The sequence below is a fragment of the Theropithecus gelada genome, chromosome 17 (assembly GCF_003255815.1).
Source record: "Theropithecus gelada isolate Dixy chromosome 17, Tgel_1.0, whole genome shotgun sequence".
Lineage (NCBI taxonomy): Eukaryota > Metazoa > Chordata > Mammalia > Primates > Cercopithecidae > Theropithecus > Theropithecus gelada.
The window spans coordinates 91,269,116-91,292,406 of record NC_037685.1 but is presented as its reverse complement, the minus strand read 5'-3'; the positions used below and the strand labels follow the sequence as shown (position 1 = coordinate 91,292,406).

The 23,291-nt window shown below is 37.7% G+C and overlaps 1 protein-coding gene across 3 annotated transcripts in view; it reads right to left on the bottom strand.

Moving 5' to 3' along the window:
• TDRD3 (tudor domain containing 3) overlaps positions 1-23,291 on the bottom strand; it is a 201,819-nt gene that overhangs the window by 117,389 nt on the left and 61,139 nt on the right. For all 3 annotated transcript variants that reach the window (XM_025364720.1, XM_025364719.1, XM_025364721.1), the window contains exons 4-5: positions 11,679-11,839; positions 4,734-4,875 (exon numbers count right to left, since the gene is read on the bottom strand). In XM_025364720.1, coding sequence (XP_025220505.1) covers positions 4,734-4,875; positions 11,679-11,752 — 216 coding nt within the window. In that variant the 5' untranslated portion in view covers positions 11,753-11,839. The remainder of the gene's footprint in view (positions 1-4,733; positions 4,876-11,678; positions 11,840-23,291) is intronic.

The following is a 23,291-nucleotide window of genomic DNA, read 5'->3' as shown; positions in this document are numbered from 1 at the left end:
TACCATTTGACCCAGCAATCCCATTATTGGGTATATACCCAAAGGATTATAAATCATGCTGCTATAAGGACACATGCACATGTATGTTTACTGCAGCACAAAGACTTGGAGCCAACCCAAATGTCCATCAATGATAGACTGGATTAAGAAAATGTGGCACATATACACCATGGAATACTATGCAGCCATAAAAAAGGATGAGTTCATGTCTTTTACAGGGACATGGATGAAGCTGGAAACCATCATTCTGAGCAAACTATTGCAAGGACAGAAAACCAAACATCGCATGTTCTCACTCAGAGGTGGGAACTGAACAGTGAGAACACATGGACACAGGGTGGAGAACATCACACAGTGGGGCCTGCCGGCGGGTGGGGGAAGGGGGGAAGGATAGCATTAGGAGATATACCTAATGTAAATGATGAGTTAATGGGTGCAGCACACCAACATGACACATGTATACATAAGTAACAAACCTGCACATTGTGTACATGTACCCTAGAACTTAAAGTAAAATTAAAAAAAAGAAAAATCTATCCTAAAATTCATATGGAATCTCAATGCTGAATAGCCAAAACAATCTTGAAAAAGGTCTCACTTTCCAATTATGAAACTTAATAAAAAGTTACAATAATCGAAACAGTGTGGCATAAAGATAGACATTTAGACCAGTGAAACAGAACAGGTAACCTAGAAATAAATTTGTTAATATATGGCCAAATAATTTTTTATGAGGGTGACAAGATCATTCATTAAGAACACTATTTCCAAAAAGTAGTGCTGGGAAAACTGGATATTCACATGCAAAAGTATGACTGGGTTTTTCACTAATACAAAAATTAACTCAAAATGGATCAAAGACCTAAGCATAAAAGCTACACCTATAACAACTCTTCAACAATTCTGTGCATCAAAAGACACTATCAGCACAGTGAAAAAGCAACACATGGGATGGGAAAAATATTTGCAAAACATATTATCTTAGTAGGAACTGATATCCAGAATCTATAAATAACTCATACAACAACAACAACAACAACAACAACAACAACCAACCTGATTAAAAAAGGGCAAAGGACGTGACTAGAAATTTCCCCAAAGAAGATATACGAATGGCCAATAAGCACACAAAAGGATTCTCAGTATTACTAAGCATTAGGGAAATACAAATCAAAACTATAATGAAGGCTGAGCACGGTGGCTCACACCTATAATCCCAGCACTTTTAGAGGCTGAGGCCAGCAGATCACCTGAGGTCAGGAGTTGGAGACCAGCCTGGCCAACTCAGTGAAACCCCATCTCTACTAAAAATACAAAAATTATCTGGGTGTGATGGTGCACACCTGTAATCCCAGCTACTCGGGAGGCTGAGACAGGAGCATCGCTTGAACCTGGGAGGCAGAGGTTGCATAAGCCGAAATCGCGCCATTGTACTCCAACCTGGGCAACGCTCCATATCAAAAAAAGAAAAAAAAAAAAAAAAAGCAACTACAATGATATTCTATTTTACCCATGTTAGAATGGCTACTATCAAAAAGACACAAAATATCAACCGTTGGTGAGGATGTAAAAAACTAGAACCCTTATACAATTCTGGTGGAAATGAGTGTAAAGTAAATATAAAACAGTATGGCAATTCTTCAAAAAATTAAAAATACAATTATATGGTCCAGCAATCCCATTTCTAGATCACACAAAAGAATTGAAAGCTGGGCCTCAAAGAGGTATTTGTGTACCCATATTCATAACAGCATTATTCGTAAGAGTTAAAAAGTAAAAACAACCTTAATGTCCATTGATGGATAACTGAACAAAAGATGGTATAGATATACAATAGAGTACTATCCAACCTTAAAAAGGAAGGGAATTCTGACACATGCTGCAACATAGATGAACATTGAAAATACTATGCTAAGTGAAATAAGCCAGGCACAAAAAAGATACATACTGTATAATTCCACACATATGAGTTACTTAGTCAAATTCAGAGACAGAAAGTAGAATGGTGGTTGCCCGAGACTGAGAGGAGGAAGGAATGCAGAGTTACTGTTTAAGGGGTACAGAGTTTAAGTTTGGGAAGATGAAAAAGTTAGGGAGGTGGATGTTGGTAACAACTGTGCAACAATGTGAATGTTCTTAATGCCACTGAAATTTACGCTTAAGTTTTATGTTAAGTTAAAAATGTTAAAGTTAAGTTAATGTTAAGTTAAAAATGTTAAATTTTATGTTATGTATACTTTGCCACAATAAAAAAAAATTTTTTAATCTATAGTTTGGGGGCACTAAAACTTATAAAACTGTAGCATTTTGTAAATTACATCTGGTACCAACTTGCTACAGTTACAATGCCTGCATATAGTTTACTGAAGGTTTAGTGCTTCCTCACTTCCAACATTAGCTTTATGGTTTATAATTTCTATGTATATCACTGCCAGCTGCTCAAGTAACTGCACTTTCCCTGTTTCCTACATTGCTGTGGCTACCAAATCAAAAACTATAAAACCAAAAAGAACTATAATCATATCAAAATGTTTTTAAATGATTTTAAATGTAAATTTTTATCACTCTCTAATAAGAAATACTAATGTGGCTTGCAGGAAGTTAAGTGCAGAGACATATAATTAAACATTTCAAGGGCAACTATCAAACTACTACTAAACTCTGTGTGCGTGTGTGTGTGTGTGTGTGTGTGTGTGTGTTGGTGAGAAGGTTCCTACGAATGTTTACAGTTGTTAGCAAAGTGGTCCTGGCTATGGGACTGGGTTGTGAGAAAATTATATAAGGTATTAGACTTGAGAACATTTTACCACACTTTAAAAAATCTCTACTGATCAAAAAAATACAATTATATCAGCATACGAAAAGATCACATGAAATGGGTGAAGTTTCTCAAGGAAATTCAAAGTTCACAAACTTGGCTGTTTACGTAAAACTATAAAGCTACTTCTGAATTACTTTTTTGTGACATTTTCAATTAAACAATGCAGTTGTGGAACATTACTTTATATTGCATAGTACAGCAGCCCAAGTCACAGCACATTCATATCATAAGAAATTAGTACTAAGGAATAAAAATGTGCCTAATGTCCTTATCTATTTACCTCCCAAACACAGGCACTTTCCAACTAAGAAAACAGGAGAAAATTGTATCATAAAATACCAAAAGCTTGAAATATTGCTTAGGCCCTTGGCTGACTTTACAAAACGGGCAAGATTTGAGGGTGTCACAAGAATACATTTCAGCTCAAGGAGTAATTAGTTTTACAATTCATTCATTCCACAAATATTTTTATGTGCTTTGTAATTCATTTATACCAGGAGTATTTTTTATGATGCCTATTACATGTAAAGTTCAGTGCTACCGCTTTGGAGATCGCGAAAAGGCTGCTCTGGTATAATAGGAAAAAAATGGTCTTGGATTGTGCTCAGATCCATCACCTGTCTAATCATAAAGTAAGTTATTTAACAGCCCTTATAAAAACTACAAGGAGGATAACATGAGATACAGATGCAAGACCCCAACACCGTATCTACACATCTAACAAATACATGCAGAACTTAAGAAAGATGATACAAACACAAATTCTGGCCTCAAAAGCATACTATCTGTTAAAGGAGATGAGAAATGAACATAATTTTACTGCTAGGTAAAAAGCAATACACTGTTAAAAATAATAAAATGTTTAAAGAATTCAATAAGGAAACAAGTACTTCACCTTGAGAAGAAGCAATCATTTGATCTGGGTCTAAAAGCACAGGGATGATTTGGCTATGCGGGGATCAGGAGAGAAAAAACAAGATGAATAACGTAAAAGTGGAAAAACGTTTTATTAAAAATGTATAACTGAGAAAATCATAGAGAATCAAAGAAAGACGAAGCAACTCCATTTGGCTACAACAAGATCTACGTGGAAGAATTTAGAAAGTTGAAAATTAAATGTAAACGAACTAGGGCTAGATTATAAATGGCATTCAATCTCAAATTAAGGCATTTGAAATAAAAGCATCTCAACTATGCTGAAGGAAGAAAACCTGGTGAAAGTACATAAAATAAATTAGAAGGTGGAGAAAGGATATGTGGATAGACAGTCAAAAGGCTACTACAGCAGTCCAGGCAAGAGATACTAAAGACCTAAACTACAGTAATTATAAGAACCGAAGAGCAAGGAAGTGATATGAGATTTGATGGCAATGGATCAACAGAAATGGTTGTTGGAAGCAAAGTAGAGGAACGATTACAAGAAAACCTACATGATTGTAAGGATGAAGATATTGTTAATATAAATGAGGAAAAATATCAACTAATGAGACTAGGAAGTCAAGCACAACAAGAACTCTATTATAGTGAAATTCTAACTTACTTTTACTTGCACATATGTGTGTCTGTAGATAAGACAGGTATATATATATTTATATATATGCACACTTTTGTTTTTTGCAGAAAGAATTATACACAAACTGTACATAGCTTATAACTGGTATCTTGACAGTTTTGTAACTTGTCAGGAAAGAATGTCTAAACACAAGGAATAAAATGTAACAAATACTGAAAAAGTATATCTACTTTAGAGAAACAATATGCTTAGACAAAGATAGTTTCTCTAAAGATAATCATGTTCCATTCTATTCAACTCTGACACAAAGAACTAATTTTACTCATTTTTGAAAGAGCTCTTTAATGCAACAAAAAAGAGTGCAATGTTTCAAAAGTTCAAGCCATAGTTTACACTTACTCTCTGTAACTCCCATTTCTCAATAAGGTGTTCCACTTCACCACCAAGAACTGTGGTGTTAGAGTCATTCAAGAGCAGGAATCCATTTTTTATGTCAACAATGCCTGAGAGCTTAACTTTAGTTCCAGGTGGTGTGTTCAGGCTAAAGCAAAGAGAAAAGTGTTAAAGACATATTGAAGCTGAGAACACATGGACACAGAGAGGGGAATGACACACACTGGGGCCTGTCCAGGGGTAGGGTAGTGGGAGGGAGAGCATTAGGAAAAATAGCTAATGCATGCTGGGCTTAATAGCTAGGTGATGGGTTGATAGGTACAGAAAACCACCATGGCACATATTACCTATGTAACAAATCTGTACATCCTACATATGTACATTGAAACTTAAAAAAAAAAAAAAAATTGACGCTCTTTCCCAAAACTGGAATTCAGTATCATATTGTGACCTAATCAGGTTCTTCAAAATGAACTAACACCAAAACTAATTTTTCAGGAGGCTGACTATATCATATGAATACACCACCAGAGAGGAAGTTAGAAGACCAGGAACAAGATTTTATTTTATTTTTTTTAAAAAAAGACAGAGCCTCCCACTGTTGCCCAAGCTCCTCAAGCGCAGTGGGCAGTGGCACAATCTCGGCTCACTGAAACCTCTGTCTCCCGGGTTCAAGTGATTCTCCTGTCTCAGCCTCTTGAGTAGCTGGGATTATAGGCATGCACCACCATGACCAGCTATTTTTTGTATTTTTAGGAGAGACAGGGTTTCACTATGTTGGCCAGGCTGGTCTCCAACTCACGACCTCAGGTGATCCACCCGCCTCAGCCTCCCAAAGTGCTATAGGATCATAGGCATGAACCACTGCATCTGGCCAAGATTGTCATTTTCTATCTCAATGACAAAGAAATGAGCTTTAGTTTTCACTTGCAAAAGAAAAAAAAAAAAGGTGGACAATAACCACATGTCACTAACTTGTGATAAAGACATGATAAATAGAATAAAAATATAAAATACTTTTTCAATTATGCTATGCTATATAAGATTTGACATTTTTTCCTCTGAGCTTTAGCTGTGCACAGCAAAAAATACTGTTTGTTTGTTACAAAGTTGAATTTCAATACAGAAGATCTCTAATGAGTAATAAACCTAAAAATTTAACATCTATATGAGCCATAGTGATTCATACAAAATGCTTTTTTTGTTATCCATCAAGTCGAAAATCAAATGAAAGTTATTTATGCACTAATTTTAAAAGGATTTTTATATGCTAATTTTTAAGCTATTTATACACTAACTTTAAAAGAACATTTCTATAGTAGGCTAATAGTATCAAATTTAGGGCAAACATTACACCATGACTTGTCTTATAGAAAACCAGAGACAAAATGTTTACCCTCTGAACCCTTTGGCAAAGGAAAACAGGGAAAGAAATCTATTTTGTCACTTAGGTCTGTTCTAAAATAAAAGCATATACTCTAAGCCCCACCCATCTCTTCTCACATACAGCAAGAAGTACTGCAAATAGTAATTCTAAGGTAAATACTTAGGATAAATTAGAAAATTATTCTGAAATGGCTTTGCATTGTTCACATCTTAAAATCTCATAAAATTCACCACATGCTAATATATTCAAAGGCCAATCAGTGAAAATGCTAACATCACCGGCCTTTTTTAGAGAAAAATAATTAATAAAATAATTATTAACAAGAAGAAATAAAGGATGTCTGATTTTAAAGCTTCAAAGAGCACATAAAGAGTAAGGTAGATTACATATTAAAAATTATTCTGTACATCTTGTATATATACAGTTTTTATACATCAATGCTATCTCAATAAAGCCATTAAAATTTATTTTGAGGGCCCCAAGCTCAATCATTTTTAGTGATCAATCACAATTGACAAAATGAATGGTCATAAACAGCCTTGCCTCACCTAACCTAAGTAGAGAGTTCTGTGGTGGTAAATGTAGTAAACTTAGAACCATCTATTAGCCTTCAAGATCAGCAACAGTTGAATACAATTACAATAGTGAAGAAGGGTTCCCAATTCCAGACAATCAGCAAATTCAGATTTTCATAACTCTTACAGTCAAGGTACAGGTATATATAAAAATAAGCACCAAGGACACCAGGCTACTGTACTCTTTACCTCCAAAGAAACTGCTAATGAGTTAGATTTTACCTAAGACCTATGTAGTCAAGCTATTTGAAGCTGGACCTACAATTTCATTGAAACAATTGATAGTCTTACCAGATTAAATTCAAGTTCCATTCCCACAAAATAAAATAGGGGCTAAATGTTTATTTTTATTTGTGTTGATGTTGTAATTATACATATTGTGGGGGTACATGTGATATTTTGACACATATATACAATGTGTAAAGATCAAATCAGGGTAAATGAGATATCTATTACCCCAAACATTTTTCTTTGCTGAGAACATTGCAAATCTACTCTTCTAATTATTTTGAAATATTCAATAAATTACTGTTAACTATAGTCACCCTATTATGCCACTGAACATTAAATCTTGTTCCTTCTATCTAACTGTATTTTTGTACCCATAAACCAACCCCTCCTTATCATTCACTCTCCACTATCCTTCCTGGCTGCCATTTTACTGTCTGCAGGAGATCAAGTTTTTTTAGTTCCCACATGACAAATCATGCAATATTTGTCTTTCTGTGGCTGGTTTATTTCACTTAATACAATGCTCTCCAGTTCTATCCCTGTTGTTGCAAATGACAAGATTTCATTCTTTTTTATGGCGGAATAATATTCCATTATCTATATACATATATATACATATCACATTTTCTTTATCCTTCAACCAATGATGCACACTTAAGTTGATTCCATTATCTTGGGTATTGTGAATAGTGCTGCAATGAAAACGGGAGTGCAGATGTTTCCTCAATATGCTGACTTCCTTTCTTTTGAATACATATCCAGCAGTCGGACTGCTATGTCAAATGCTATTTCTATTTTTAGTTTCCTTAGGAGCCGCCATACTGTTTTCCATGGTGTTTTTACTAATTTACATTCCAATCAGTGGTCTTTGAGCATTCCTCTTTCTCTGCATCCTCAAGAGCATTTACTATTGTTTTAGTCTATTTGTGTTGCTATAAAGGAATACCTGAGGCTGGGTAATTTATAAAGAAAGGTTTATTTGGCTCATAGTTCTGCAGGCTGTACAAGCAGCATGGCATCAGCATCCAATTCTGGTGTTTCAGGTTGCTTCCACTCATGGCAGAAGGCAAAGGGGTATATGCAGATCACATGACAAGAGCAAGCAAAAGAGAGAAGAGGAAGGTGCCAGGCTCTTTTTAACAACCAGCTCCCGCAGGAAGTAATAAAGTAAGAACTCGGCCGGGCGCGAGGGCTCAAGCCTGTAATCCCAGCACTTGGGGAGGCCGAGATGGGCGGATCACGAGGTCAGGAGATCGAGACCATCCTGGCTAACACGGTGAAACCCCGTCTCTACTATGAAATACAAAAATAGCCGGGCGAGGTGGCAGCGCCTGTAGTCCCAGCTACTCGGGAGGCTGAGGCCGGAGAATGGCGTGAAGCCGGGAGGCGGAGCTTGCAGTGAGCTGAGATCCGGCCACTGCACTCCAGCCTGGGCGACAGCGCGAGACTCCGTCTCAAAAATAAAAAAAAAAATAAAAAAATAATAATAAAGTAAGAACTCACTCACTGAAACGATGGCACCAAGCCATTCATGAGGGCTCTGCCCCTCCATGACCTAAATACTTCGCACTAGGCCCCACCTCCAACACGGGGGATCAAATTCCAATAGAGGGTTTGGAGGGTCAAATATCCAAACTATAGCATTTATTTTCTGTCTTTTTGATAATAGGCATTCTAACTGTGTGAGATAATTTCTCACTGTAGTGATGCTGAGTATTTTTTCATATGCCTGTTGGCCATGTGCATGTCTTCTTTTGAGAAATGTCTATTCAGGTCTTTTATCAAATTTTAATTGGATTTTTTGTTTTTGTTTTTGTTTTTGTTTTTGTTTTGCTATTATTTGAGCTCCTTATATATTCTGGATAGTAATCCCTTGTCAAATGGATAGTTTGCAAATATTTTCTCCCATTCTGTAGGTAGTCTCCTCACTTTGTTCATTGTTTCCACTGCTGTGCAGAAGCTTTTTAGTTTGATATAATCCCAATTGTCTATTTTTACTTATGTTGCCTATGTTTTTGAGGTCTTACCCCAAAAATTATTGTCCAGACCAATGTCTTGAAGCATTTCCCCAATGTTTTCTTCTAGTACTTTCATAGTTTTAGGTCTTATATTTAAGTCTTTTTTTTTTTTTTTTTTTTGAGCTGGAATTTTGCTCTTGTCACACAGACTGGAGTGCAATGGTGTGATCTCAGCTCACTGCAAACTCTGCCTCCTGGGTTCAAGTGATTCTTCTGCTTCAGCCTCCCAAGTAGCTGGGATTACAGGTGTGTGCCACCATTTTTCACCATGTTGGTGCAGCTGGTCTTGAACTCCTGACCTCAGGTGATCCACCTGCCTTGACCTCCCAAAATGCTGGGATTACAGGCATGAGTCACCATGCCCAGCCACATTTAAGTTGATTTTTGTATATGGTGAGAGATGGGAATTTCATTATTCTACATATGGTTATCTAGTTTTCCTAGCAGCATTTATTAAAGAGACTATCCTTTTGCCAATGTATGTTCTTGATGCCTCTGTTAAAAATGAGTTGGCTGTAAGTATGCGGATTTATTTCTGGGTGCTCTCTTCTCTTCCATTGGTCTATGTGTCTGTTTTTATGCCAGTACCATGTTGTTTTGGTTACTATAGATTTCTAGTGTAATTTGAAATCAGGTAACGTGATACCTCCAGCTTTGTTCTTTTTACTCAGGGACTAAAATTTTAACACAATTTTTACTATCACCTTCAGAACCACAATTAATTCTTATTCAGAAAGTATATTTTGGTTTAGTTAATATTTTCATTGGTACCCAAAGGTTCCTTTAATCTCACTTCACTGCAATAAAGAAAAAAAAAAGCTGCTTTAATGATGAGTGAAGAGCATATGACGATAATTTTTTCAGTTGTCAAGTTGCAATAAATTCAACAAGGGATGACAGTAGACAGCATTGGGCAGATTGGGCAGTGCCCTACACTCAGGGCTGACCTTGTGTTTTTATTCCTTAGAGAAATATACAGCCATAAAATTGGAGAATGAGCCATTATGTGGCAAGTCTTTCTTCTGAGTCATCTGTGAAGCTCCCTTGCAAGGTGTGTGACTGAATTTGACATAGGAATTTGAAAAGCTGTTTCTACACAAAAGTAGGAATCCTACTCTTCAAAAAGAAGACAACATAATCACAAAGTCAACAAATCTCCCTGTGGGTATAGAAATCAACATTTTAGACAAACATATATCTTCTGAGGAGGGGGCCTCATTTACCAGAGGCAGACACCAGATGAAAGAAGAAAAAAGAAGGGAAATCACTGAAAAGATCATACAAGGCCTCAACCTACCACATTTTCTCTCGCATACCTACTATTCTAAATCACCTAAGCTCCAGCAAATGTAACTTCTCACTCTTTCTGTTGTCAGAACACTGTGTCTCTGCATGTACTATTTCCTCCCTGCACCTTAAAATACCTACTCATATTTTAACAGCACTCCTGGTTACCCCAGGCAGAAGTAATTTTCGAGACTCTTAGTCCTTTCAGTTTACATATTTCTTACAATATTTGTATACCTATGTGCCTACTTCATTGGCGTATGAGCTACTAAGAGGCTGAAATCTAAACCTCATTTGCCTTTGTACCTTCAGCACTGGATTAAAGGGCTAGAACACCTGATACATGCCTGCTCAAGAGAAAAGTATGGTATAGGAGTTTATATTAAGTGAAAAAGCTCAGAGGAGCCTGAGCTGCAAAGGTGAGTATATAAAATGACAAAGAATACCAAAAAAGGCAGGTGGGAGGAGGGCTGCAAATGTCTAGTGAAAGTTTCCACCTCAGAAAAGAGCTCAGAATGGCCAAACGGAAATACCAAGAATAGAGGGGACACTTTCCCTTCCTTCTCATTGCTTTCCTCCATTCCACTGGGCACGGCTCTAAAAGTTTCTTATTAAAATAACCAAATGCAGGATTTGGAAAATCATTCCCAATGATTTCCTAGGAAATGACTAAAGTCAGTCACATACCTCCCTGATTTCAGTCATTCCCTAGGAAAATTCATTAGCCTATAAAACTCTGCAAGAACGTTAAACAGTGTGATGGACACATTATTATACACACAGCTACTGAACTGTCAAGGATGAAACCATATTTTTTAAAATTCTGTTTGTTCTAAACAATTGAGTGACCTAAAGTATGTGACAAAACTGAAAAGATTACTTTCATGCAAGAACACCATAAATTTGTTTTTATAATTAACATTCAATCAAGAATGTAACTACTTAACTATTTTTTTATTTTTATTTTATTATATATATATATATATATATTTGAGACAGAGTCCCGCCCTGTCACCCAGGCTAGAGTGCAAAGGTATGATCTCAGCTCACTGCAACCTCCGCCTACCAGGTTCAAGCTATTCTCCCGCCTCAGCCTCCCAAGTAGCTGGGATTACGTACCAGTCACCATGCATGGCTAATTCTTATATTTTGTAGAGACAGGGTTTCACCATGTTGGCCAGGCTGGTCTTGAACTCCTGACCTCAGGTGATCCGCCCGCCTTGGCCTCCCAAAGTGCTGAGATTACAGGCTTGAGCCACCGTGCTCAAGCCATATATTCTTAACTATTTTTATACAGATGAAGCAGAAATGCACAAAAGCTCTATAATTTCATCTCAAAAGTTGTAATACACAATTAAGGGTCCATTCCTCCTTTTCAAAATTCTTAAATCATTCCAATTGAACAGCACCTTCAACATTCTGTAACAAATACACAAAAGAAAGTGCCAATCACCTTATTTTTGACATGTAACTAAATTCTACTGCTGTGCAACTTATATGACCATCAGTCATCTGCAATCGCAGCATCCTTGGTGCAGCCTGAGATTCTTCGTTATCCTTTGGTGCAGCAACATTGCGAACTTTTTGAATTTGCAAAACACATGGACCTTCGAGCTGTCAAAACAGAAAAGAATAAAAATCACTTTCTAGTCATGAAACTCTATTCAGGGCTGTGTTTTCATTTATAGTGTTTCTCTTTTCCATAATAGTCATGCTTTATGATTTATAATAACTTCAATTAAGATTGAAACTGAAATTATATATTATCAAGTTTTTTCTTTGTTTTGGTATTGAAAGAGAAAACTTCAAAAAGGTCTCCTGAAGAACAATTTTTTAAAATAATTCTGAATTCATTTTCAGAAGGTAATGAGAAAAGAAAACCCTAGGAAAACAGTTATATTTCATCATGAAAGGTATATTTATCGATGTTGTTAGTCTTATGCACTCTAAATCATACACATAAATCCAGCTTCTCCCTCCTTTTACATTAAGGGACATTTTGAAAATAAAGAACTTTGCAGTTTTTTTAAGGGAATCAAATTTATGGCAGCAGTCCAAAAGAATGCTTTCTGGACCGGGTGTAGTAGCTCACACCTGTAATCCCAGCACTTTGGGAGGCCGAGGCAGGTGGATTACCTGAGGTCAGGAGCTTGTGACCAGCTGGGCCAACATGGTGAATCCCTGTCTCTACTAAAAATACAAAAATTAGCTGGGTATGGTGGCGTGCACCTGTAATCCCAGCTACTTAAGAGGCTGAGGCAGCAGAATCACTTGAATCCGGGAAGTGGAAGTTGCAGTGAGCCCATATCAAGCCATTGCACTACAGCCTGGATGACAGAGCGAGACTCCATCTCAAAACAACAACAACAACAATAACAAAAGAATGTTTTCTGTTCAGACATCAAGTTTAAAGTGCTCCCTCTTCTGGTATACATGAAGCATACAATACCACCAAAACCATAAAAAGTTCAAGAAGTATGAGTTGTAATTGACATATTTTCACATTTTCCTTTTTAAAATAAAAATTTTAATTTAACTTTGATATTAAATCTAATGCTGTATTATATGTGTTGGCCAAATTTCAAAGATAAAAATAAAATAGAGCAAAGCTGAGAAATAACAGTAAAATCTGCTTATGTGTCTGAAAAATAAATTTAACTAAAGTGACAACTTCTACATCTTTAAGTAGTATCATACCTTAGGGGAAAAAGGCTGTTTTAAAATTAGGCTTTTAAGTAAAATATTTCTGTGCGTATTAATTTATATTTTCAGCAAAGAGAAATGTGAAATGATTGACAAATATTTACACTACATTTCCTGAGCAAGCATGTTCCCAAGTTGAAAATTTTCTACTCCATATTTACCAGTATTTTGCCAAAAAATGAATAATTTTGTTATTATAAATTTAGGCCTAGAGAATATAATTAGAAAAGAGAATCTAAAGTTTCACCTAATTTTCACTTAAGAAAAAAAATTTCAAGTTGAAGCAAGTCTGAAACTCTTAACAAGTATAGATAAGCTGCTAATTCAGGATGAACTTTTTCTTTGGCTTTTGTTAATGCCATTAAAATAAGGACATTTAAATTAAATCATAGGCATGTTATGGTTATTATAGCTCACAATTCTGTTTATTTTGGTATCCCATATTTTTAGTCCAGGCACTGACAAATATCTAGCCTATGCTTTCCAATACAATCCTCCAGCCACATGTAGCTATTTAAATTTGCATTTAAATTAAAATTAAGTGAAATTAAAAATTGTTCAAACATACTAGCCATATTTCAAGTGTTCTATATATACAGAGCACAGAGTTAGACCACTTTCATCACTGCAAAAAACCCACCACACAGTTGGTGATGATCTAAGCCTATGTGTTCCAAAATGAGTCCAAAATGAGACTCATGCATCCTAGGCACCTCACTTCCATTCAAATGTAGGAGGGAAACATTTGTTTTTATTTGATTCAATTAAGATTGAAACTGAAATTATATATTATCAAGTTTTTTCTTTGTTTTGGTAGTCAAAAAATTCCAACTTTACCAGTATTCGATTCCTGGAGAAACAACGGCACCCTTATTCAAACCATACAACACAGGTCACTAGGCATCTTCATGGAATTCTGGGAGTTCTACGTCCCCTGGGTGTTGGCATGACACCTTCACTTGTTTGCTTTCAATGTGTTGTGACAAACTGCCTTTTCTTTGTGCACAGTTAAGTGGACATATGTATTACATTACCTAGTTTCACCCACTAATGCTCACAAAATGGACATCACTTTAAAAGATTCTGTCAAAGGAACACAAATTGAAGACAATGCCAATGATGCAAATGCAGGGCAGGAACAGGACTATTTTGGTGATCTACATCTGGCTGACTATGAGAACAAAGATCTGGGGAATGAAGGATAGGGAGGAACACCTGCCCCCAAATGCTGATTTCCAAGCAAGTAGCCAGTTTACTTATTTAATTAATCCTGCTCCTGGCCTCTCCACCTCTTTTTGTGGGTTAAATAGTGGCTCCACCAAAAGACAAGTCCAACTGGAACCTATAAACGTGACCTCGTTTGGGAACAAGGCTCTTTTCAGATGTAATTAAGGTAAGGATCTAGAGATGAGAACACTGTGAATTACAGTGGGCCCTAAAGCCAATGATGAGTGTCCTTAGAAGAGAAGGGGAAACAAACACAGAGAGACAGGGTATAAAGACCAAGTCAAAATGAAGGCAGAAATTAAAGTTACACATCTACAAGCCAAAAAAGACCAAGGACTACTACAGCTAGCAAAAGCTAGGAGAGAAGCATGGAACTGATACTCCCTCAGAGCCTCCAAAAGGAAGCAACCCTGCTGACACTTCAATTTTAACTTCTGGCCTACAAAACTGTGAGAAAATTAATTTCCATTGTTTTAAGCCACCAAGTTTCTGGTAATTTGTTACAGCAGCCTCAGATAACTAACATACCCACTCATGGAATGAGTTACCTGATTGCAAAGAAAATACTGTATATTGGCCTCAGCCTCATTCATCTTCCTCTTGAGATCCAGCCTAGCTAGGGAACATGAGGGAGGGGGCACTTATTCAGCCTCCTCACTGGATTGGCACTTCCATGAGTGAGTGTACAAGCCTACATGTTCTGTGGTTCAGTTAATGCGTCCATTTGGCTGTCCCACTAAGCCACATCTTCAAAATACATTTTAATCAGTAATAAAGTTATTTTGGCCCAAATATGCCACTCTTGTACTTGTTAACTGGTTCAAAAGCAAAGTAGAAAAGGAGGTATTATTTATTAGATCCTCCTGAGAAACCCATAGATTTTATAGAATCTCTTGTCACTTCTTAATTTGAATCACCAGGCCTTAATAGTTCCACAATTCATAAATATTCTATAAGTAAACCAGTATATATAATGATTTTTTTCATTATTCTGCTTACAATATTCAGTTTCTTATACTCTGTAGTTAAAACATAGGGAAGTAATGGACCTAGATAAAATATACATAATAAATTTTTTTAAATGTTATGGTTCTAAGATCCTAAATCCTGAATCTAAAATCATCTTAAGGCCAGGTGCGGTGACTCACACCTGTAATCCCAGCACTTCGGGAGACGGAGGTGGGTGGCTCTCTTGAACCCAGGAGTTTGAGACCAGCCTGGGCAACATAGGTAGACCCCATCTCTACAAAAAATACAAAAATTAGCCAAGCATGGTGGTGTGTGCTTGCAGGCGCAGCTACTTGGGAGGCTGAGATGGCAGGATCTCTTGAGCCTGGGAGGTGGAGGCTACAGTGAACCATGATTGTGCCACTGCACTCTGGCCCAGGTGACAAAAAAAAAAAAAAGTGTCTCAAAAAAAACCAAATCATCTAAAACATCCACAAAAATAGACAAGAATTAACCTCAAAATCTTTCTTCAACTACTGTTAAGAGCAACTCCAAAGTAAAAAAAAAATACTAATTTCAAATGAAAATAATAAAAAGGATTAATCTTGGTCACACAAGTTTTCTTTAATGTCTGATTTTCTCTTTTGTATTAGTATAAGAAACAATCAAATGAAAATACTCTAAAAAATTTTAATGGCTTAGAATGATGTATCATTGCACCTCCAGGTAAGCATGTCTAACTCTAATAAACAATATTAAGTATCTGCTACAAATATTCTCTCAGGGCATTAATCCACGCATCATTCCTTCTTCTCCCGAGGTAGATGAATACCTCTGTCATCTAAACTCCTAACTAGTCATACCAACTGATATGAAATATCAGATTTAAATGCTTGTGTAAGTTTATTAATTTATTGATCATACTAAATCACATTCTTGTGTATCAATCAGACTCTCCAAAGTCTGGATGACAGGGGACTAATTCTCTACAGTATAATCGCATCTGGATAAACACTTAAAACAATTTTTTTTCTTAACTCTAGAAACCATTTAAGACACTTAGCCTGAAAATACATGCCAGCCATTTATTTTTATAATCTTTTTATTTATTATTATTTATTATTTTTTGAGATGGAGTCTCACTCTGTCGCCCAGGCTGGAGTGCAATGGCTTGATCTCAGCTCCCTGCAACCTCCACCTTTCAGGTTCAAGTGATTCTCCTTCCTCAGCCTCCCTAGTAGCTGGGATTACAGGTGTGAGCAACCACACCCAGCTAATTTTTGTATCTTTTTTAGTAGAGACGGGTTTAGCCATGTTGGCCAGGCTGGTCTCAAACTCTGGACCTCAGGTGATCCACCCACCTTGGCCTTCCAAAGTGCCGGGATTACAGGCGTGAGCAACCACACCTGGCCTGTTTTTGAAACTTATTAATTCTCTTGAGAAAGAAATTTCTCAATCTGTATACCTAACAACATAAACATCACATTCTCCATCAACCCCAGAAATAAACCATATACCCAAAAGGAATATATGAGTATGATTCAGTTCCAATCAATGTTCCATCATTATTGCAAAGTAGATTAAAATTAAGAGAAAATGAAATAGTTTCATCTTCCATAGTTCTTTTATCTACAAAGTCATAATTCATTTCCTTCTCTACCCTACCACTACTTCCAAAAGCATTTCCAGTAGCTTCAGAGGAGATTTCCTAGGGCTTATTTTTTCATCCATTCTTTTATTTTAAGGGAGGTTTTTGGCTAAATTATTGACATCTTTACCTTAAGGCCCAGGCAACAGGGCAATGTTTCAAGAAAGCTGCCTTGGAAGAAGAAATACTAATTCTGCATATAGCTGCGTTAAAAGCCTAAAAGATAAGCTTTAAATAGCATTTATGATTATCTCTTTTTTTACCTACTTTCTCTGTCAAACATCTCTTAGTATCATTTTAACACAATTTGACTTTAATAAATAAATATAAGCCAGGCGTGGTGGCTCACACCAGTAATCCCAGCACTTTGGGGGGCTGAGGTGGGCGGATCACCTGAAGTCAGGAGATAGAGACTGGCCTAACCAACATGGTGAAATGTGAAACCTTGTCTCTACTAAAAACACAAAAGTAGCCGGGCATGGTGGCAGGCACCTGTAATCCCAGCTACTTGGGAGGCTGAGGCAGGAGAATCGCTTAAACTCAAGAGGGAGAGGTTGCAGTGAGCCGAGATCGCACCATTGCACTCCAGCCTGGGCAACAAAGAGCAAGACTCCGTCTCAACCAATCAATCAATCAATAGAGGTGGGATAGGAAGAGAGAAAAAGTCGGATTTGTCACACACACCCTGTACCATTCTAAGTACGGTATCAGACCCAAGAAAACAAAAATAAAAAAGAACTATACATTGTTAGAAATTTCAAAAATATTCCCAATGTCATCCATGTACGCATTTAGGGTGAACCCCAATTTGGGCTACATTTCCCTCCAGAGAAGATGAGTGTTTGCCTCTGGCAGTAACAACACCGCAACGAAGAGTTTCAGCTTTGGGCTGGTGGCAAAGGGGCAAAGTTAACCTTAGCCAGCACTTTAACTCACTGTAAGTCAGTAGCACGCCCACTGGCTCAAGGCAGAAACAAGCACATATCCCTTCTGATTCAAGTGGCCAGGATTCTCACAGAGAAAGATCAAGAAAAATGAAATCATAACAAACTATCATGAGACTTACAAGGAAACAAGATACAAAGATTGAGAAACATTAAAAAAAAATTATTTAAAAAAATTTTAAGCCCCTAAGGACTTGAGAATTTGTAATTATCAAACACAGACTACAAAATAATAAGCCTAAACTAGAAAATTTATACAAAACGTTAAACCCAATAGGAACAAGTATCTTCTCAAGCATACATGTGACATTTACAAATACATATCAAGCCATAAAGACTCTACAAATTTCAAAATACATTTATCATTCAGTCCAAATTCTCTGATCACAACAAAACTGGATTAGAAATCCATAACCAAAACAAATCTAATATTCTGTAATCAAAATAGGGAAAGAAGTAATCATAAGGTGAATTAAAAAATATTTAGAGCTAAATAATGAAAGTAGCATGTATACAAATTTTATACCTGAACATATAGTTATGTTTGTAAATATGTAAATACACATATTTCCTATATAAATATAGGAGTATAGTTAAATCAGTGCTAGAAGAAAAATTAATAAAGACAACTGGAAAAAAAAAAAAAAAAACTAAAGAGTTGAATTAAGAATTCGTCTTTTGAATCATGAACAGCACTCCAAGCCAGCTCAAGAAGCAAAGCAGGCCAACAGAAATGCTGTATTTTTAATTTACTCCACTAAAGTTGTTTAAAATGCTTTGTATTTATTGAAAGCTTAAATGGGTGGGTATTTGTTCACATACCTCTACAGTACCTCGCCAGGGAGCATTCCAGTATCACGAAGGGTCATGTGATCTAGCCCAGAGCAGCCATTAACCTAGTGATTAACATGGGAGACATTGTCTTATGGAGAATGGGATGCTTAACTTTGTCAAGCACCTCAGTTACACATTTGCCTTTTCTATACAATTGTACTTCCCAAGTGCTATTCCAGTAAGAGCTGATACTCATTTTAGGTGCCAAACCTTTTGAGTTCAACTGATCAAACCAAAGGAAAAGTGTTGCTAGAGAAAATTACGAGGGGCGGAGCAAGATGACCGAATAGGAACAGCTCCAGTCTCCAACTCCCAGCGCGAGCGACACAGAAGACCGGTGATTTCTGCATTTTCAACTGACCTATTAGGTTCATCTCACAAGGGAGTGCCGGACAATCGGTGCTGGTCAGCTGCTACAGACCCACCAGCGAGAGCTGAAGCACAAGGGGAAAGGGAATCCCTTTTCCTAGCCAGGGGAACTGAGACACACAACACCTGGAAAATCGGGTAACTCCCACCCCAATACTGCGCTTTAAGCAAACAGGCACACTTGGAGATAATATCCCACACCTGGCCGGGAGGGTCCCATGCCCACGGAGCCTCCCTCATTGCTAGCACAGCAGTCTGTGATCTACTGGCAAGGCAGCAGCGAGGCTGGGGGAGGGGCGCCCGCCATTGCTGAGGCTTAAGTAGGTAAACAAAGCTGCTGGGAAGCTCCAACTGGGTGGAGCTCACAGCAGCTCAAGGAAACCTGCCTGTCTCTGTAGACTCCACCTCTGGGGACAGGGCACAGATAACAACAAAAGCAGCAGAAACCTCTGCAGACGCAAATGACTCTGTCTGACAGCTTTGAAGAAAGCAGTGGATCTCCCAACACGGAGGCTGAGATCTGAGAAGGGACAGACTGCCTGCTCAAGTGGGTCCCTGACCCCTGAGTAGCCTAACTGGGAGACATCCCCCACTAGGGGCAGTCTGACACCCCACACCTCACAGGGTGGAGTACACCCCTGAGAGGAAGCCTCCAAAGCAAGACAGACAGGTACACTCGCTGTTCAGCAATATTCTATCTTCTGCAGCCTCTGCTGCTGATACCCAGGCAAACAGGGTCTGGAGTGGACCTCAAGCAAGCTCCAACAGACCTACAGCTGAGGGTCCTGACTGTTAGAAGGAAAACTATCAAACAGGAAGGACACCTACACCAAAACCCCATCAGTACGTCACCATCATCAAAGACTAGAGGCAGATAAAACCACAAAGATGGGGAAAAAGCAGGGCAGAAAAGCTGGAAATTCAAAAAATAAGAGTGCATCTCCCCCAGCAAAGGAGCACAGCTCATCGCCAGCAACGGATCAAAGCTGGACGGAGAATGACTTTGACAAGATGAGAGAAGAAGGCTTCAGTCCATCAAACTTCTCAGAGCTAAAGGAGGAATTACGTACCCAGAGCAAAGAAACTCAAAATCTTGAAAAAAAAGTGGAAGAATTGATGGCTAGAGTAATTAATGCAGAGAAGGTCATAAACGAAATGAAAGAGATGAAAACCATGACACGAGAAATACATGACAAATGCACAAGCTTCAGTAACCGACTTGATCAACTGGAAGAAAGAGTATCAGAGATTGAGGATCAAATGAATGAAATGAAGCGAGAAGAGAAACCAAAAGAAAAAAGAAGAAAAAGAAATGAACAAAGCCTGCAAGAAGTATGGGATTATGTAAAAAGACCAAATCTACGTCTGATTGGGGTGCCTGAAAGTGAGGGGGAAAATGGAACCAAGTTGGAAAACACTCTTCAGGATATCATCCAGGAGAACTTCCTCAACCTAGTAGGGCAGGCCAACATTCAAATCCAGGAAATACAGAGAACGCCACAAAGATACTCCTCGAGAAGAGCAACTCCAAGACACATAATTGCCAGATTCACCAAAGTTGAAATGAAGGAAAAAATCTTAAGGGCAGCCAGAGAGAAAGGTCGGGGTACCCACAAAGGGAAGCCCATCAGACTAACAGCAGATCTCTCAGCAGAAACTCTACAAGCCAGAAGAGAGTGGGGGCCAATATTCAACATTCTTAAAGAAAAGAATTTTAAACCCAGAATTTCATACCCAGCCAAACTAAGTTTCATAAGTGAAGGAGAAATAAAATCCTTTACAGATAAGCAAATGCTTAGAGATTTTGTCACCACTAGGCCTGCCTTACAAGAGACCCTGAAGGAAGCACTAAACATGGAAAGGAACAACCGGTACCAGCCATTGCAAAAACATGCCAAAATGTAAAGACCATCGAGGCTAGGAAGAAACTGCATCAACTAACGAGCAAAATAACCAGTTAATATCATAATGGCAGGATCAAGTTCCACACATAACAATCTTAACCTTAAATGTAAATGGACTAAACGCTCAAATTAAAAGACATAGACTGGCAAACTGGATAAAGAGTCAAGACCCATCAGTCTGCTGTATTCAGGAGACCCATCTCACACGCAGAGACATACATAGGCTCAAAATAAAGGGATGGAGGAAGATTTACCAAGCAAATGGAGAACAAAAGAAAGCGGGGGTTGCAATACTAGTCTCTGATAAAACAGACTTTAAACCATCAAAGATCAAAAGAGACAAAGAAGGCCATTACATAATGGTAAAGGGATCAATTCAACAGGAAGAACTAACTATCCTAAATATATATGCACCCAATACAGGAGCACCCAGATTCATAAAGCAAGTCCTTAGAGACTTACAAAGAGACTAGACTCCCATACAATAATAATGGGAGACTTCAACACTCCACTGTCAACATTAGACAGATCAACGAGACAGAAAGTTAACAAGGATATCCAGGAATTGAACTCATCTCTGCAGCAAGCAGACCTAATAGACATCTATAGAACTCTCCACCCCAAATCAACAGAATATACATTCTTCTCAGCACCACATCGCACTTATTCCAAAATTGACCACGTAATTGGAAGTAAAGCACTCCTCAGCAAATGTACAAGAACAGAAATTATAACAAACTGTCTCTCAGACCACAGTGCAATCAAACTAGAACTCAGGACTAAGAAACTCAATCAAAACCGCTCAACTACATGGAAACTGAACAACCTGCTCCTGAATGACTACTGGGTACATAGCGAAATGAAGGCAGAAATAAAGATGTTCTTTGAAACCAATGAGAACAAAGATACAACATACCAGAATCTCTGGGACACATTTAAAGCAGTGTGTACAGGGAAATTTATAGCACTAAATGCCCACAAGAGAAAGCAGGAAAGATCTAAAATTGACACTCTAACATCGCAATTAAAAGAACTAGAGAAGCAAGAGCAAACACATTCGAAAGCTAGCAGAAGGCAAGAAATAAGTAAGATCAGAGCAGAACTGAAGGAGATAGAGACACAAAAAACCCTCCAAAAAATCAATGAATCCAGGAGTTGGTTTTTTGAAAAGATCAACAAAATTGACAGACCACTAGCAAGACTAATAAAGAAGAAAAGAGAGAAGAATCAAATCGACGCAATTAAAAATGATAAAGGGGATATCACCACCGACCCCACAGAAATACAAACTACCATCAGAGAATACTATAAACACCTCTACGCAAATAAACTGGAAAATCTAGAAGAAATGGATAATTTCCTGGACACTTACACTCTTCCAAGACTAAACCAGGAAGAAGTTGAATCCCTGAATAGACCAATAGCAGACTCTGAAATTGAGGCAATAATTAATAGCCTACCAACCAAAAAAAGTCAAGGACCAGATGGATTCACAGCTAAATTCTACCAGAGGTACAAGGAGGAGTTGGTACCATTCCTTCTGAAACTATTCCAATCAATAGAAAAAGAGGGAATCCTCCCTAACTCATTTTATGAGGCCAACATCATCCTCATACCAAAGCCTGGCAGAGACACAACAAAAAAAGAGAATTTTAGACCAATATCCCTGATGAACATCGATGCAAAAATCCTCAATAAAATACTGGCAAACCGGATCCAGCAGCACATCAAAAAGCTTATCCACCATGATCAAGTGGGCTTCATCCCTGGGATGCAAGGCTGGTTCAACATTCGCAAATCAATAAACATAATCCAGCATATAAACAGAACCAAAGACAAGAACCACATGATTATCTCAATAGATGCAGAAAAGGCTTTTGACAAAATTCAACAGCCCTTCAGGCTAAAAACGCTCAATAAATTCGGTATTGATAGAACATACCTCAAAATAATAAGAGCTATTTATGACAAACCCACAGCCAATATCATACTGAATGGGCAAAAACTGGAAAAATTCCCTTTGAAAACTGGCACAAGACAGGGATGCCCTCTCTCACCACTCCTATTCAACATAGTGTTGGAAGTTCTGGCTAGGGCAATCAGGCAAGAGAAAGAAATCAAGGGTATTCAGTTAGGAAAAGAAGAAGTCAAATTGTCCCTGTTTGCAGATGACATGATTGTATATTTAGAAAACCCCATTGTCTCAGCCCAAAATCTCCTTAAGCTGATAAGCAACTTCAGCAAAGTCTCAGGATACAAAATTAATGTGCAAAAATCACAAGCATTCTTATACACCAGTAACAGACAGAGAGCCAAATCAGGAATGAACTTCCATTCACAATTGCTTCAAAGAGAATAAAATACCTAGGAATCCAACTTACAAGGGATGTAAAGGACCTCTTCAAGGAGAACTACAAACCACTGCTCAGTGAAATAAAAGAGGACACAAACAAATGGAAGAACATACCATGCTCATGGATAGGAAGAAT